General features: G+C 38.6%; 1 protein-coding gene across 8 annotated transcripts in view; it reads left to right on the top strand.

The window, feature by feature from the left end:
* Window positions 1-18,907, top strand: part of ARID1B (AT-rich interaction domain 1B) — a 323,386-nt gene that overhangs the window by 239,045 nt on the left and 65,434 nt on the right. For all 8 annotated transcript variants that reach the window (XM_051801539.1, XM_051801536.1, XM_051801535.1 and 5 more), the window contains 2 exons: window positions 2,754-2,843; window positions 18,125-18,304. In XM_051801539.1, coding sequence (XP_051657499.1) covers window positions 2,754-2,843; window positions 18,125-18,304 — 270 coding nt within the window. The remainder of the gene's footprint in view (window positions 1-2,753; window positions 2,844-18,124; window positions 18,305-18,907) is intronic.

Genomic DNA, 18,907 nt, shown 5'->3' with positions numbered 1-18,907 from the left:
GCAATACTGGTTGAAAGAGAGAAGGATTACTATCATTTAAAGGAAAGAAATGGAAAATCTTTAAGGTCATTTCTTTTCATGACAAAGAAACTTAAAAAGCATGGCAGACAGGATCTTCAAAGGTTTTTAAAGTCCTGTCATCAGCTCCCAATCAATAGGAGTTAGATACCCAAATTAAGAGTTCAAGTCTTCAAAGGTATTTGGGTGCTTAGTCTCCTTTTACCTTTCAGATCGCTTCTAAGAATAAAATGGCAGTTTGACTGAAAACATTTTGATGCAATACCTTGATGTCCAGCATCTGGATAATCTGTAGTACCCACTGATAATTAGCATAGCAGATACTTCTCCTGAAAGTTTGTCGATAGAGTATGTTTATGAAGTAGTTTTCCTTTGTGAAGCAAAAAATTTGCTTTAAAGCTTGTTGAATACAGGAAAAAACCAGAAGTAAATGTAAAAAAGTGTACTAATAAAATAGCATTAGTGTTTGCAGAGGCTAATAATTTCAGTAAATTTGCAAAACTCTGGAGTCTGTATTAACTAAGGATGCAGATAAAACTGCATCGTGTTGTACGTGTGCGGTTCTGGGCTTTGACTTTCATGGTTTATGCTTGCACATCTGCCTGTGCAGGATAAGGTTCCTGACAGAGAACTGATGTTATTATCCATGTAAAAAACAGAGACCATGTATAATACGCAAAATATGTTGCCTAGCATAGTTATTCTATGCACTATAGCATCTCTCAAAGTTGTCAAGCCTCCACCTAAAGGGGGACCCTGCTGAGGGCTGTGTAGTGCAGTCATGACTACCCTGCCTTTATTAATATTTTTAAGTGTTTGCAAAAATCTTAGATGGTTCTGATCTACTTAAAGTATTCTGTCTGATAGCAGTGCCTCGGGCATACACAGTGGAAGTGGCAGTGCCCTGTGTTCACATGGAATTGCTGTTTGTTTACAGTTTTTGAGTCACTTCCTGTCAAGCCAAAAGCGTTCATTATAATGAAGGCACTTACTGTCTCCCCAGCCTGCTCTTGAGTGACATCAAAACACAATCTGGGTTTTTTCATTATTATTGTCATATGCCTCAGAGTTCGTGAATGGGCCATGGATCCCAAAGCCTCAGGCGCTGAGTGGCATGTTTAGTCTTTTAGAGGTACAATTCTGCCTCTAGTCCAGCATTTGCATCTCTGAGACAGTTGTCACAGCTGCTCCTGGTAATGTTGAGTGTCATGTTTTTGGTGCAAATGCACCTCATCTGAATAGCTAGGCAGTGGTTACACTCCACATTTTTTAGATTTTCTTTTTGTTCTCTATCAGTCTGGCTTTTCTTCAGAGTTGGTGCTGAGACTCAGTTGGTTTGAGGATGGGAAGGGGATAGGGCAGAGCAGACACATTTGCTTTCCTGCTTTTATGTCCAACTTGGGGCTCTTCATGGCTCTAAAGAGCAGGCCCTGCTGCCCCGCTGTCAGCCCAGCTCCCAGCGCCAGGACTGCCCGCAGGATTCTTGCTCCTGCACTGCGGAGGGGCAGCTGCTGAGCAGGAGGAAATGAGTCTCAGCAGGCACAAATCTATTGCCTCTGTTTTTATTCGTTCCATTTCTTTCAAACGGAAAATAATCTGAACACTTTCTGAGGATGAGGGATATAAATCTGTCTCCTGCTATTTATACCGTGCTCATCACTGCAGTGTCTAAATGCGTAAAGTATATATTTGCTGCTTAATCTGAGGTGGTCTTCAAGCCTCTTGGGCTGTCACAAGTAGGCATGTCTCAGACCAGGAGTGAAGAGGAGTCCTAGGGGATGTCCAGGTCTCATTGTTACTCCTGTGACAAGTTGACTCTTAGGCACAAGGCCCTTGGGGCATTGGGAGGGTGGTAGCATTGACCTCCCTGCTTCACGTGGTGTTGAACGGTGACCCAGAGGAGTGACTTGCATCAGTGCAATAAAAGCCTGCTTTATTATCCATTAACATTGAAAGGGAAGATTTTGTGTCCTGAGCCTCACAGACAGCACTGTGAGTGCTGTTCTTGTTTGAGTGGGTAGACAGCAGTGGATGAATTCTCTGGATGTCTTTTGAATGAAGTAATAAAAGTGGATCTGTCTGTTCTGGCTAGTTATTTTAATAAATAACTTCCCTTTGCTTTTATTTGAATAATAAGATACCCCTTTTCTCTCTGATCTCTTTCAAACATGCTTCACTTTCACCACATGTACCTACATATTATTGTTTATTCCCATATTCTACATGGACATTCAAACAATATTGAAACCACTGATTCATCGAAATAGTTTTTAAACTGTTGTTATTAGTCATTTTTGTATTGACCGAATTTTTCATTGGTAATATTGTTGGCAGCAGTCCATGTCTGCCTGGCTGGAGGCCAGTTTAAGCTCAGCAGGATGAGCCCTATTGTTCAGCAGACTTGGATTTTGTTAAACTCTCTAACAGAAATATGTGTCAGGAGATTTGCAGCTATAAATTGGATCATATTGGTGAGGTTGGGAACTCACTCAATACAAAATTGAACATTTCACCATACCTGTTGCTAAATATGTTTGTGCATGTTTCCTACATGGGTTTCAAAAAATAAAAGAAAAAAAATATGAAAAAAGTTTGACCTGTTGAGCTCTGCCTTTACCTTATACAGTTGGTAATTTCTTTGAAGTTGAGTGGTTGAAAAATGCAGCAAGACTTGGTTTTGTGCATTGAAATGTTAAAAGCAAGTCTGTTTTCCCTTTTTTCTCTGTGTGTTACAGGCAGTCAGATGCCACCGCAGCCTCCTGGCAGCCAGTCAGAATCCAGCTCCCACCCTGCCTTGAGCCAGTCACCAATGCCACAGGACCGAGGTTTGTTAGGTGTTGGGGCTTTTTTAGTCGGTGTCAAATGCAGCCTTCATTTTCAGATGCACATTAGCCATGTGAGATTTCCTGGTATTTCTTTTCTTCTCCCAGGGAAAATAATGACAGTCTTCATTGTAGGAGGCTTGGGGGGTGTTCCTTCTATGGGGAAAGAGCAATGGAATAGCGGGTTTTACCAAACTATAATTGAAAACAAGGTTTTCTCAAAATATAATGAATGCCCGGGGTATAAAGGCAGTTTCTGTAAATACTTGAGTCATGTCTTAGAGAATGCAACTTATTCTTGTCTATCTTGAAATTAAGATATACAGAAATAGTCCTCACTATGAGAACTACAGTTTTGCTACTGTTCTTAAAACTCTCATCTCTGTCTTTGCATGGACACGATAGTCCTCTATCCAGTTCTAGGATAAAAATATCTTTAAATATAAAAATATTTAGGTCAAATGGTTCAAACATTTGGAAATCTTGCAAGGGAAAACATTGCAGGCAACAGCACGGTTCTAAAAGGGTGCTTCCTAGCAAGTGCTCACAAAAATAAACAGAGCATTTTTAAATTAATGTTACCTTTTTTAACTTTTAAGCCTTTTTCCTTTCACCTCCTTCCTCCCTAGCTCATGGAAGATAGTTGTCACAGCTTTGTTGCATGGCCGTACATACAGTCAACTGCTGTAAACTGGGCATCCTGTCCATGCAGTGGTTAACATGTGCCAGTGACAGGCTTACAAAACAGACACATGATAACTGTGATAAACATGGAGTTATTTATGAAATGCCCCTCCTAAAATGTCTTGCTTCCAGAAATATCCTAAGTAGCACCATATGGGGATACCATAAATACTAGAAGTTTTCTCGCAGTGAAACAAGTTGAACTCACAGAATGACAAATTTCTGGGATAGCATCCAGGAGGAGCTAAGAGGACTCACAAAGAAGAGCAGAGAGTCTTAATTTTTGCTATTTTTCTGGGCTGATTGTCCCCTCCTCCAGGACTGCTGATTAATGAGAACATGAAATACAGAATTCCTTTTCAGTCATTCTTTATACTCAGTCGTTAGTGCAGGGACTTATTTTCCCCTTTAAAAAATTTAGAATACTGTGCATGTTTGGTGAGAAAAAGAATGGCCTCAGTATCCAACACAAGTATATGATGCCTTGTGCGATAGATGTCACAAGGCAGCAAGAATGGATCAGATGGAGGCTTTAAAGACCCAAACATCTCACAAAGATATTTACATTTCCTGGCACAACTGGGTCTTGGCACAAAATGTTATATTACCCAGTAACAATTGTTTCTGCAGTGTGTATTCCTCACCTGACTTTGGGGGATGAGTTATGCAGGTCTGACAGAGCTGGAAAGATCAAACCTCTCTGTTCTGCTGTAGAACAAAACTGGGGGTCATTATATGGTCAGGAGAGGCAGAGGGGTATTCAGAAGTAAAACAGAGAAGACAGGTGCTATAACTGGGAAATCAAACAAGTAAATAACAGCGAAAGAATTAAAATTTACAGATTGATTTAGTCTGGTTTTTCTTCTCTGCAGTGAGATTTGTAGGTATTTTCTTAGAGAAAATGTTTTTGGGAATGTTGCAGTTTTTGAACACTTCATATGCAAAAACTGGTGTAATGTGCATGATCTTGTGACCCAGCTTGTATAAGAAGCCCATTTGGTTCATGGGGGAGATTCAAAATTTGTAACTAGCTGGATCATATTGATTTTGCAGAACATGTTCCCCAAAGCTTCTCTAAAGTCTGTGCCGTACGCACATAAACATGCGTGCATTCCCTTTTGTGCACTGTCATTGATTAGAGGCTCCTTTGAAATGGAAAACTTCACCTTTTAAAAAGGCTGTTACATTAGTTGATTCCTTTGCTTTCTTGAACTGGTTTCCACTGAACTTGAAGAAAGGAAGGAGGGGGAATGATGGGGGCTCAAAGGGAAGGTGCTTGTCATTTACTGATAAAAACCTGAGCAGAAAATCGTTGCTGCTAAGGACACCTGATCCTTGGGCATCTGTTACAGTAATTTAAACTCTCGGCTTACTGATACACTTTCTCCCAAAAAAAGAAAAGAAAAAAAATAAATGAAAATGAAAACAAAAACCCCAGTGACACTACATTCGATAAGGTAATGTTTGGGTTTGCACTTTGTATAGCATTTCTTTCCTTGTTTAGAGAGAGAATTGGATAAACAAAGGACTAATATTCATTTCTTGAGCAAAATCTTCTGCTCTGAATACTTGAAAAAAATGCTATTTATCAGCTATCATGAAGCTTGACTGACAGGTGGAGTCTGAGCTTTAACACTTTTGGATGCTAAACCACTACCTTGAACCATTAAGTTTACACTTACCTTAGTGTTTGACTGTATTTTACCCTGCAGTCCATGGTTGCTCAGCACCCAGCAGGGATTTTTATGTTTGCCTGCCCGAGAGTATACATTCCCTGTCATACGGTGCAGCATGAAGCAGTGAGCATATTTTTACATGTACACTCTATGTGCAGAAAGAGAGGAGTGGTATTGTTGTTATATGTACAGCAATAGAAATTTCTTGGGGGATTGGATTTTTTTGTGCTCTTCAGCTTTTTTTTTATATAGCTTATTTCATGCTTTCTGTAAAAATAATTTTAAAATCTTTCATTTCCTGCTCGAGCTGTAGGACATTTGGACCTGGTCAGTGTAAATGGAGCATGCTATCCTAGGGACTTCTGTTCTTGTCCCAGAATTGGTAACTGGCCATTGTTGTTTGATGCCAAATCAGTGAAATGGTTTTAGTTCTACAAACAAATGTTGTCTACCTAGGTAACAAGAAATTATATTTACTTTTATATACATAACCTATCTCTCAGCTCATGTGTCTTATTTAAAAGTACTGGGACTTGATGTAAGTCCCATACATCATAATGGACTGTCAGAGCTGGACAGCTCTGGGGATAGAGGGAGCAGGCCGTGTAGGTCTGGTGTCAGAAGTCTCTTGGAAAAGCAGGAGTGGCCATGGCTGCTCTACCTGCATGTGTGTTAACTGCTGCTGAATCCCAACAATTACCATTACTTGGGGATACCGTAATGGCAATGTAGTCATGACTAATTGAGGTAGTCATTTAAATTTGCTATGCTTTTGGGGGGAAGGAGGATGCATTTTTTTCTGATATATCTACTCCAGACTTTTCTTTGTATGATCAAAAGTAGGGGGTTGAATTTTTGTGTTTATTGAACTCAAAGCTTTTTATAAGCTTTTGTTGCATCAGGCCCAGAGGTAGGGCAGCAATGATACCACAGCTGTCATGACCATTCGGCAAATAGTTGAGGTACACACAGTCTCTTGAGTTCCTTATATTCAGCTGTACCTACTCACTTGTTTAAGTTTTGGAAGCTGCACTTTGAGGATGTCCTTAGTAGCCAGAACTGCTCAATGAGTTAGAAGTTATTTCTAGGGATCAAATAGAAACCCAGCATATCCCAATTAACACCCTAAATTAGTTTCCTGAAGCTGCAGCGTGAAAAAGAAACCTTTGTCTTGGCCTTTAGCTTATACTCCCATTCTTACTTTTGTAAACTAATGGAGATTTCCATCTGCCTATGCAAATACTCACCTGTTCAAGCACTGTTAGGAGAATATGTGTCACAATAATGTTGAAATAGGCACTTCTACCCCCTGCAGGAATGAATGGTTCCTTACCTAATTTTGAAAAAGCTCAGAAAACTTACCTGCTTTTAAGTAGTATTTTTCATGCTTATGCAGTTGGGTATGTACATGTCAGGTTTCAGTCTTATATTAAAATAGTGAATTGGGAGTTCCTAAAAACCATTGAATTTAATGGAAACAGTTAATGACTTCACATTATTACTCTGGCGAGCACTCTCATAATGGGGATACTTAAAGAAGCCTTATTTATTAGTGCAAATGTATATGGGTCAGAATTAATTTTTAAAAAATCTTTAATTGTTTTCCCCTTATAATTTTCACAGCGGTACATAGTTAAATATTCATGATAATGCTGATGATATGCTAAAGGTCTGAAATAGATCTGGAGTCTCAAAATCAACACAGGTTATTTAACCCTTTTCATCTAATGCACCATTGGGGACTTGCTGAGTGAAATCCCAGAGCACTGGAATAATTAGAAGATAGTAATGAGGATTTAATTAGTCCTTGAGATATGCTGAAATAGGACCACTGAGAACTTTTCTTTTTGGACATGGATTGCAAGCAGAATTGCTGTTGCAGCTGCTGTGATGTGCTGGAAAATGTATTCCATTGCTTGAGGCATTTTCATGGTAGCATTCTGTCAGATCTATGTGGACAGTGCCCAGAGTAAGCACCTCCAAAATTGTTGAATAGAAGTCGCCACCTTCTCCATCACCTTCTCCCAACAGTTTTTCATTTTTAGTTTTTTCTGTCATTCTTTCTGTTCTAGCTTTATTTCTTTCCGTTGTTGACATGATCCAGCTTTTGAGGATTGTTGTACAGTTATGTGCTCTGTTAAAAACATATCACAGACAGAGACAGGGAATAAGAAACTGCAGGCTTGTAGGAGTACAGGTGTTATAGTAAGCAAAATTTGGATCTTTTTGACACAGCTGCTTGTAAGGTTTATCCTCAGATCTTGTCCTTATTTAGTATTAGATCTTCACAGAAGTGATATTTATCAGTAGCTGTAATGTAGTAAATTTAAATAGCTTTTTTGGCAGCCAAGATGTTATCCAGCAAGAGGTAGTAACAGATGGGATGTGATCGGGCATTTTGATGTTCTCTTTGTGCTTCCCTATAAACACTAAGTAGCAACTGAATTCCTGTAACTACAATTTCCTAATTTGCTCATTAGATTTCATATAGGTATTTTTCTCCCCTTTAACTGTTTTCTGGGCATGCTTATTTGTACACAGTCATCACATAAATTCTACAGTCATGTATTTTCTTCTAACAAAATATAAATGTTTTTGCTTGTGCGGAAGACACAGAATACCAATTGGGTGTTTTGCGCCTACAATTCCTGATGAGATTTATGGCTTAATACTGACATTCAATGGTAGAGATTCTTTTCCCTGAAATCTATTTTCTTCTTAAAAAGACAAACCAAAAGGAAGAAAATAGATCAAAGAATTCTTATTGTAACAAAAAAGATACTGTAGTTTGCTTTTAGATCTTAAAAAGACTTTCCCTGAGAATACGTTTTTTGCTCTCATTTGGGGATTTTGGGATCTATTCAGAGCACTGAGGAGCTAGAGAATAAAATGATTCTTGTCATTAAAATTCTTCTGCTTGCCATGTTAACGATGACACCACTTAAGGTTAAATCAGACTTGGTAATAAGTTTACTTGATGTAGACTGAAGTGTTTCAGGCTCTTAAAGAAAGATGCTTGAGACATGCATTGAGTGCAAAGCCACAGGTATTTTTGAGTGCCTCTTCTGCACATAGCGCTCCAAGTGGGTCAGTGCAGAGGAGCTGAGCTCTGCCTGGTATGTAGGAACACTATGCCAGGCTGGGAGGAAATCTTCATGCCCAGAAAACTGGGGTTAGAGGAATTATGCGCTCAACAACCAGAAAAAGTGCATCACGTAAGGAGGAAAAGCAGGTTTTGGTTGAAACTGTCACACTTAACTCTGTAAAACATACCTTTTTCATCTCAAGTCACGTGATGAAGTAGGAACGTGATGCATACTAGTACACAGAGCAGATCTATATGTGATGGCAAAGCCATGCAGTAGAGCTGTGCGCTAAACTTCTTTGGTGACTCAAAAAGCTACAGTAGTTTCGCAATTTAGTGAGTGCTAAATTTATCATCAGTCTTTAAAAAGGATCAGGCCATGATTCGTTTTTACCTCTGTACTTTTAATTTGACAGTAGAAGTGCACTGAAATGTAGTCTCAATGTGATGAGCAAAAAAGCTACAATATGTCTACTTTAATTAGTAATCAACATTTCTGGGTTGAAAGGTTACAGTTTTTCTCACTGAGCTGTGGAGTGAATAGCTTTGTGTCTGTCTCTCAAGCACTTCAGGAAGATCTGCTTTTCTTGCCCAAGAGCATTAGAAGTTATGTTACTCTGCCAAAACAGGTTAATTGTTAAAGAAATCAATTGCCATTTCAGGATGCTGTTTTCAGACTGTACTTGGGTTTCAAATATACACCAGCCAGTCTCAGCTTTAGATTGATATGATCTGTGGCCTACACTAAATACATGGCAGTACTGGCCATCTGCAAGAAGAATTGAAGCAGAAAAGGGTATGATTTACATGTGATAAGCCACACTGGGAGACAGCAAAACTGCAGAAGTAGGATTTGAAGTTATCTGTACCATCAAAACCCAGAGTCGGGTCTCAACAAATACATTTTGTATATTAGCAGATGGTCATTGCACTCTTCTTGCTGATGTAAAATCTTGTTATACTTGAGGATAAATCTTTATTTCATTTTTTAAACTAAAGTGGGGATTCTCTTTTTGAATTAGGGAGCAAAATTGACTTATTCTGAGAGAGTTTATATAGTTGCCAGCAGAGAGACTTCTCAATAGAGAAGTTTCCACTGACTTCATTAGGCAGCTGTCAAATTCCCTGCCTCTGGGCTCAGGGAGCGAGATAAGCCACAGCAGTTACTGATGAAGAACTTGACAAAGTGACAGTCAATGTTGCTGTCACCAGGCTTGATATAAAGTTACTGGGTATGACCCCTGTCCCTGGGACAGCTTCCCATGGTGGCCTATAAACTGGGAGCTGCCTGTGGTCTGCCTTTTCAACAGCACCATTGTTTTCAGGACACTCTACTCCCTTAGAAACTAAATTAACCTTTTTATGAAGCTTCTCTATAGATAAAGAACCTCTGATCTAAGACATTTTATGTCATTTTAAGTTAATATATAGGACAGCGAGTTGAAATCTATATAATATATATATTAATAGCTAACCCTGGATAGTTCTTTCTATCACAAAGGATCCCAAAAGGCTGCAGAATAAATGCTCGTCAGGGAACAGCTGCAAAACAAGGAAGAGTAAAATCAGTCAAATCATAAATCACGGTAAAAATAAGACTGATACAAAGGCATTTGGGGACTGAGGAAAACACACTGATTTTGTGTGTTTGAAAAAACATTATGGTTTATTTTACATGTGTGCAAGACAGAAAAGACACATTGTGTATTTTAGTCTTGTCCACAAAATATATATGTGTGTGTGTGTGTGTGTGTGTGTGTGTGTGTATATCATGGTATTCAATATATTTACTTCATGAAAAAGAAGATCTGAGTTGATCCAAGGAACCTTGGAACAGCAGTCTGTGGGGAGAGTAAATTTTTCAAACCTGAAATTTAGACTGTTAAGCCTGCAGGCCTTGCATATTATACATTTAAAAATGCCATTCCTTCTTTGCTCTCCTCCGTGATTTTCCTAAGTATGCATGTTATTAGGCAAACTTGGACAAATGTTGATTGTACAAAGCAGACATACTCTTCAGGGTTTTATTGTTGCTGCTGAGATTAATTCTAGCAGTCCAATCTACCTACTAAAATTAAGGATTCGCTTTGGGGGCAGTTGGGAGGGCAGGCTTTTGTACTACAAGTCACTGTTGCCCTGATTTTTCAAGCACCATAGTAAAATCATCTTGTGTAAGGTATGTTACAATAACAAATTATGTGTAACATGGTGGATGAGCAATGTTTTTTTGTTTAGCCAGTGCATCAACATCTCCACAAATGTCTTTCCTTCTCTGTCCTCAGTATAGCACTTAAAATTTGCATCAGAGAGCATTATGCAAGGTTTGCATTAGGAAAGGTTGGATATTTCTTCCCCGGCTACCATCTGGGTAATCTGTCTGATCCTTCCCCAGATTCTAATTTATCAATGATAGATTATATGAATTTCAAGGCTAGGCAGTAGCAGAGGGAGGTTTAAGGGTGGGAAAAATTTAAACATTATTGCATGCTATACATAGACTGGGTTTTGCAATATCAGAGAGAGAAGCAGAGGAGATTCAGCCAGTTAACCTAATAGCACAGCTGGTAAAACACCAGGGGGTCTGGGTTAAAACCTTAGCTAGGTCATTAGTTTCCATCTTCCCCAAAGCTATTCATGTTGTGAAGAGAAACAGTCAGACAAATAAACAGTGAGGAGACTGCAAGATAGATATTAAAGCATAATAAGAAAATAATTTTAAAGAAAAATAAAACCAATCCAGAGCTTTTTCTTAAACGTTGATCTTTCTGTGAAAAGGAGAAATACTGCAGATATCTTTGCAGGAAGTCCTAATTTTGCTGCAGTGGTGTTTTCCATAACTGCTTGTTTCACATAAGCAAAGAAACATCCTTTGTTGAATGGGTGTGAAGAAATGTGGTGGTTGTACTGAAGGTATTAGCAGATGCCAATGTGAAAATAAATTGTCTAGATAACAAAGGGAAATCATGTCACTGTTACTCTAGCCCAGAGAACTTCAAATGTGTTTAGTGGTGTCCTGATGGACTTGGAGAAGATGACAAGGTTTTATGTGGGCTGAAAAAAAGAGCTCAATGTAGAAACTTGATTTTTTGTTTTCATGGTTAATGGAGAAACATTAGAAGAAGAAATTCTAATTAGAAGAACAGTTCATTAAAAGCAGAAGAGAGAGTGAATACAACCCAAACGGCTGTCTGAGGAAGGAAAGTCTGCCAAAAACTGTGTCATGGGTGTACAAACATTTGCTCTTTTTTCTCAAAGAAGACCTTTCTTCTAAGAATACTTTGGGGCTTTTTTAAAAAATTGAATGTGATTGGAGAAAGAAATGAGAAATTTAAAATATTTTTTTTAGCTTTTATAGGAGTTAAAAACTGATTATCAAAAATATTATTAGCCTTCTTTTTAGCAGCTGAAGAATAAGCTTCTGAATTTGTCCTGTGTCAGTGATCTCAGTACATGTTTTTATGCTGCTACCCTTCAGTTGCTGAAGTTGCTTGTCAGCCTAAGTGTTCACTCAATATCAGGTATATTAGCAGAGACATGGTGTCTAAATATTGTGCACGTCAGTGGTGCTGCTTGGGACACATCTAACAGGTTCATATCAGAGACATCCAAAGATACTGTATGGCTGCAGTGCAGGTGGTTCATTTATTTGATTCATTATTTCTTTTACCTGCCTATTAACTGGACAAGACTATTGAGAACTACTATTTGCATCATCTAAATGACATTGACACTGTAAGCTGATCTACTCACGCTCACTAGCCCATCATCCTATAGTGTAAATGACTGTCAGATACTTCATGTGTGTCAAACATAGGTTTTATATGGGCTGTCACCAGTCTAGCTCAACATATTTTAGTAAGGCTGGTTTCTGGAAAGTGAAAATGAGATCTGAGGTGTCTTGAATGCAAAGAAATCTTGTGCCTGCTTGCTCTAGAAGCCAAGTTTTTTTATGCCACCCACACGATTTCACTTGATTTACGTGGGTTTTATTCTAGTACATGGGTCAAACCTTCCCCAGTTTCTTAATTGCTGTTATTTGTTTAGACCTGTACAGCACTTTTGTCTGCTTAGATTTTTTCCGGTACCTAAATCTCTTTCACTGTGTCCTTTTCAATGTTTATTTTAAGCAGCACCTTAGAGGTAGGTACCATGCCATTTTTTGCCAGTGACAGTAAGTACTTTATGGCCAGGTAGTGCTGGCCCCCCATAAGCAATGGGACAACAGTGTGTTCTTAGCTCCTTCAATCTATAACCCACCCATCTCCAGGTCTGACCACACCATGGTCAGAACAAATACAAAGATGTTTGTTCCAGTACCATCAACAGTCTGTGCAGACAACCTGATTGTGTATTTAGGGTTCTGGCTTATGTGAGAATAACCAACTCTTTCAATTACTAAAATACTTCATTAATGTATGAGTTGTGTTCTGTTGGATGTTTCCTTGCAGTGTTCTGGGGTGCTGACTGTGGACATGTTTAGCTGGGCAAAAACCCAGACATAGTTCATCAGTCCAAAGCCTTCCCGAGCTGTCCTTGCCATCTGAATAGGTGGGCTAGGCAGAGTTTCAGTCTGACTGTGATCTTCCTGATCATCTTGCCATGCTAAAAGGTTGCCAAATTTTATTACATTCGCTGCACAGAATAATGGTTTTCATTTGTTTAGCTTTACCCTGCCACTTCTATCTCAGTGTTGTTTATCCACAGATGAGCTAGATTTGGGAGTCACTGCTTTAGATCCGTCTGAGTTCTGTGGTATTCTGTGGTGAAAATCCTGAAAGAGGCAATACAACACAAACTATTGTTTGAGGAAGGAAAGCCTGCCAAAAACTTGTTTCATGGGTGCGCAAACATTTGCTCTTTTTCTCAAGGATACTGACCAGTGCCTTGCTAAGGTACCAAGCATTGGAAAATTTTGTGATTACACACACACACACAAGTTTTTCCTTTAGTGGTAGTGGAAAATATGTCTTCAGTTATTTAATTTTTTTGAGCTGATTCATAAGTAGAGGACTTTCTGTTATTTTTCTCTAATTATTTGATGATTAGTGCATGCATCCAATCTGTTTCTGCTTCTCTCATTCCCTGATTTTCAGAGTAATAAGCCTGTCTAGCCCCTTCTTCAGTTTCTGCCCTTGAACAAGGGAAACTTCCTTATTCCTTACTCAGAAAGGTTCTTTAGTTGTTTTGGTCCCATACTCTGTCACTAAACGTGCCCCTCTAGAAAGACCCATAGCCCAGTGTATTTTATTTCCTTTGGTAAGTTAATTTTTACAATATATTGTTGCATGTTGTACTTTTCCTCATTTTTTATTTATTGGATGTGTACTTTAATGATGATCTCCTATCACTGTAAACTCCAAAGTTTTTGTGAGCTTAAAGTGAGTAAGTGTTCCACGTGTTTTCAGGTTTAATTCATTCATGAAAATCGATGGCTAAATCAAAAGACCTCTTATTGACCATGCGTTGTGTGCCAGTAGACAGTTACTGTCCATCAACTGATATGCAATAACTTGTTCCTTTGCAGTCAGTTCCTTTGTATTTGCTTCTACTTTTCTGTAAGTTTTTTTCATATTCAAGCCAAGATTTTAAACTATCAGATGAATCCATTTGAGATTTTATAGCAGCACCCTGCACATTCGGTGGGAGTTTTTCATGGTTAGTGCTAAGGAGATAGTATTCAAGAAACACATGATGTTGTATTGGTCAATGTACAAATATAATTAATACAACCTTACTGCATAATTTCGTGAAGCTTTAGTAATTTACTGTTGTTTATCTGGTTTGTATGTACATATGCCTAAGGGAAAGAAAAGGTTTTAAATGTTTTTTAAAAGGCATCATAAGGGGTATTAGCTATATGATGTATATTAACAGATGTTAGTGCTGCTTAGGACAACAGAAGCTTCATTTTTGTCTTTTCCTTCATCAAAGGAACAGAAATATTTCTATCATAAGCATTATTCAGTTTATTTTTTTTCTCTGTGTTTTGCTAAAAAGAAAGAAGAAAAATAAAGAGCTACCTGATCATTTTTAAACATTGTATGTATGTTATACTTGAACATGTTTTATTATTGTTATGGTGTGATAATTGTTAAAAGTATGGTACTGCTTCATTTAGAACTAAAAAAAAAAAAAGCAAAGATGACTACAATATTAAGATGGTTTTTAATAAAGACATTCTTTAGGTATAGTATAAAATGTATAGTATAAAGTGTAATATAAAAAAAACTAAAAAGGAAGAAAATGCTTCTGTCAGGGTCACTTAATTCAGCTGCTTCTGAAATAGCTTAGTTTGTGAAAACCTACTCCAGTGTTTTTTCAATAAGCAATGTCTTGTTATGATGGCAAGTAAAGCATCACTTCTACCTCTTTTTTATCACTAGTATTAAGGGAAGGGAGTAGATTTGTTCATTGATGAGCAGCATGTTGCCATTGCAATTTTGAAAGTCTTAACTCATACTCTTTCCTAGCAGTTTATTTAAAAGACAAAACAACCCACCTTGTTGTCACAGAGGTTGACATGTCAGATGCAGTCTGGCTGTTGAATCACTCCACTGCCGTTACTCCAGTGCAGCACTAATGTAATCTTACTTCCCTTCTTTACGAAAGAAAACTTTATCTTAGATCTAATTTTCTGGAAAGAAAATTTATTTCTTTTTGTATTGGCTATAAAATGAAGTTGAACACTAGGGAAAATGTGTGTAAATAAGGAAAAATGAATGGATGCCAGCTGCTCCCTTTCGTTCCTGATAAGATTTTTAGAATTGATGTTGTTTTCTCTTTATGATGCATGAATGCTAATGTATTGACCAGGAACCCTTTTCTCTGTAAGACATCTAAGCTTTCTACAAATATTTGAAACATTTCAAACTCATGCACTGATCTCTGAATAGTCACTGGACTCTCATGGAGGTTGATGACAAGAGACTCCTCTATGTTGTAATGGAATCCAGAACACAGTAAGAATCTGTTCTTACCTTCTCCCCATCACAGCTGTAGGTGAAATGACTCCTCTGCTCTCTGGAAGGAAGTTGGAGCATGTCCTGTTTTAATACCATGTTTCAACATACTGTACAGACAGTAACAGAAGATAAGACAGCACAGATATTCTTCCTGAATTTCAGGATTCCTTTTCCTTAATTTTTTACCTGTCTTAATTCTTTATCTTGTTTCAAGAGAAGATAGCAAAGCCAACCTTGATTTGAGAGGAATCTTACACCCTCTGGGATGGTGAAACTCATGCCTCATGTCAAAAGTAGTTAAGAAGTCTTTTTGTTTCTTGTTATATTAGTCAACATCTCTGTAAACTAAGGCTAGAACATGAGTTTGAGTGCTATCAGACAGTTATCTCTACCCTTGAATGACTGGCATGCCCATGGCATGGTTTTGGCCAATGCCTGTGAGCACTCCCTGAGCTACAGCCCAGAGCATGTATATGGCAGGGCAAGGGACTGTGCACAGGAGTCATACAGATAAGACTAACAGGATTGAGTGGGAAGGTTTGTCTGTGGGGGCACGAGAGCCACCACTCTCCTTCTGGCATGTTTTATTTATGACTGTACATGTAGCTACGCAGTCCATGCCACAGCATCAGAAATGGATGAGAAGTTTACTGAAGAAGAGGTCATTTGAGTAGAAACACTTACTTCACTTATTACTTTGGTCCCTCCAGAAGCCTTTTTGACAACAACAGGGGTGGCCAAAACTGATATTCTCCATGTTTTTCATTAGGCATTAGTCTGTGTTCTCCATTAGCTTCAACAACTAGCAGTCCCTCTGCATCACTACTGGAAATTACTGTACTGGTAGCTTTTCTGTGTGTCATCCATCCTTGTGGTGTTAAGTACTGCCTGCAATAATAACTGGGCTGAAAAACCTTAATCACTAGCACAGTATTTGGCAAGTTAGTTCATATAGATTAAAAGGCCCACAGCAAAGAGAAAAACCTCACATCTGTACGAGAATCAGGAGTAACTTTACTATTTTTATAATAAAAATCTTAGTGTGACCAGTATGATTTTTTTTTTCATTTAAATGGATCCCACAAGCATGATATATATGGTGTTTGTGTGTTGGGAACACAAGCATTTATTTTGTACAGACATATGATTGTATTAGGTTTCTAAATTACTTACAGCCCTATCAGTAGAAGATATAGGCTTTGTGATAAGATTTGTGCACAGAGTGGAACTGTTTTAAAAATCAAGGGGTCTGTTTCAAAACAAAGCTAAGTGGAGAAGGTCATGCAAGCTTTCCTTTGCGGAAGTGTGGAGTTTTCCAACCACTACAGACCAGTTTCTAAGCTGCCATTTCACACTCAGTTATTTGTCATGTTGGGTGTCAGTGTGTGCGTTCTGGCTCCCTCCAGAGCGAGTGTCAGGTTCTGACTTTGTAATTCAGGTGTAATCAAGTTCCTTGTCTTGGGGCTTGCACAAAGATCAGGAAGACTTGATGCATATTCTGTCAAATCTGGCAGTTGTTAAGAGTTTTAGCACAATACAGGTTGAGCTGTTCATAGCACGAAAGAATTGGGTGCAAGGGGGTACAACGTCATCTCAGCTCATGGTTTTTCTCCATACAACCTGCACCTCAATGTTTTCAGTTAGGATTTTGATCATGTGTCTCTATATGTCTAATAATGTCTAAAATTAATGGAGGAGAGTGGGGGAGGCACCTTTCATAAGTAACATTTCATCTCCCTGCGGCCCCAAACCATGAGTGTCTGACCTGGCTGCAGCATGGGCCACAAGGCAGCCGTGCTAGGGCACGTTGGCCCTCTGGGGCCATGTCTTCTCCTCACCAGGCTTAGTGGCAGCAGAGTGGGCGCTGTCCTGCGGTACGCGCGTGGTTTGCCTTGCAGAGAAGGGTTAAGATGAAATTAAATAGGTAAGCAGAACAGAAACGAAAGCGGATTTCCTCCAGAAATAAGAAAAAAAAACCCTTGCCATCTTGTCAGCACATCCTCTTCAACATTGAAAGCAGCACTAAAACCTTTCAAGGTGCAAAACATTAGAAAGCCAGCATCCCTCCATAGACATTTCATGGGCAGGATTGCACGATTTTTCTCAGTTCATGAAAACTTAAAAACCCCCACCACAAAAGCCACTTCATCTCCCATTTAATAGGCTTAGTTCTGTTTCTTTATATGAAGCTTCTAAATTTTAGAGCATTTCACAAGATCTCTTGCTGCAGCTTTTGAGCCTCGAATTAAATTGGGATTCATTAATACATTTACAAAAGGGAAAGAGAAGAGAATACAGTAGAGGTGTGCTGGGGACAGACTAGAAGAAGGACCTAGAGCACAAATACATAACAAACCGACTGTTATTTCTGACTGGTATGACTAGTTTTCACATAGTGGTAAATTTTAGCTCTGGAGACTTTGTGGGCAATAGAAGTATTTACAGTGAGTTTCTATATGCTGAAGTTAGGCATTTTGGTAGCAACATGTAATTTTGGAAAATGTGATACTCCCACCATAAGTCATCAGGCAAATTCCCTACTACTAATTAAGTAATGGAGATAATTGCCTTATTTTTTTTCCTAAAAATTGTTTTAATTTTAAAATTAACAACCATTTGTAACTAAGCAGGACTACCCTGTCTTTCTTTTACAAGTACGGGTTTTGGAACCATGTGTGCAGGTTTTTGTGGTTGAGAGAGCTTTGCTGACTTGGAGATGTGTTTGTTTCTGTTTGTATGAACAACAGCAGTTTTCTGAGTATTTTGAGTCTGAAAATAACTAAAGAGAGTTGGTTTATTTTAATGCCAAAGATTTCTTAAAAATAAAGGATAGTTACCTGAATATTAATTTTTGCTTTGGCCGTTTTCTCCCTTTAGGTTTTATGGCAGGCATACAGAGGAACCCCCAAATGTCACAGTATGGACCTCAGCAAACTGGACCTTCCATGTCACCACACCCCTCACCTGGAGGCCAAGTGCATCCTGGAATGGGTAGCTTTCAGCAGAGTAATTCAAGTGGTACTTATGGGCCTCAGATGAGCCAGTATGGACCACAAGGTAAAATGCTCACTGGTAATAGATATGATAATTTTTATTTTTTTTTTCAGCCTATAGATGTATCATGTACTTAGGTGGGTGATTTCTTAAAAACAACAAAAACCACACACACAACACACTCTCTAAAAAAAAAATCCTAAACAAATAAAGCTGTCATATGAAGGTGGAGCTGCTGCACCTTGTGGAAGAAGTTGTTCCTATTATTAGCACCTTCCTCTGCATAAAATTAGTGACCTTAAATTAGGCAAGGGAATCATGAATCTGTGGCATTGCCAGTTCTATTGTTTAGGAGCCCAAGCATGTCATCTATGTGATGAGGCTGCGTTTGAGCAAGCAAGGAATAAGGGTCACAACACTGTTCCCAAAATAGGACTTCTTTTCTTGGATGAAATCCCAAGGCCAACCTGAAATTGCATGGTAACTGTGAGGGTAAAGTCTTCTAACAAGCATAATAATACAGTGGCTACTGTGGAAATAGAGTATTGAGCTCTAATGCATATGGTTTGTGAATCTTAACTAACCCTTCAGACTGAGAGAGGCCGTTCCTTTTATTTTGCTTGTTTGACAGAATTGGTGAGGGAGTAAAACAAAAATAGAATACAC

The sequence above is a fragment of the Manacus candei genome, unplaced genomic scaffold, assembly GCF_025592945.1.
Source record: "Manacus candei isolate 608988 ecotype Guabito, Panama unplaced genomic scaffold, ASM2559294v1 h1tg000052l, whole genome shotgun sequence".
In the NCBI taxonomy this organism is placed as follows: domain Eukaryota; kingdom Metazoa; phylum Chordata; class Aves; order Passeriformes; family Pipridae; genus Manacus; species Manacus candei.
The sequence above is the reverse complement of the archived record's forward strand: the minus strand, read 5'-3'. Positions and strand labels throughout refer to the sequence as shown.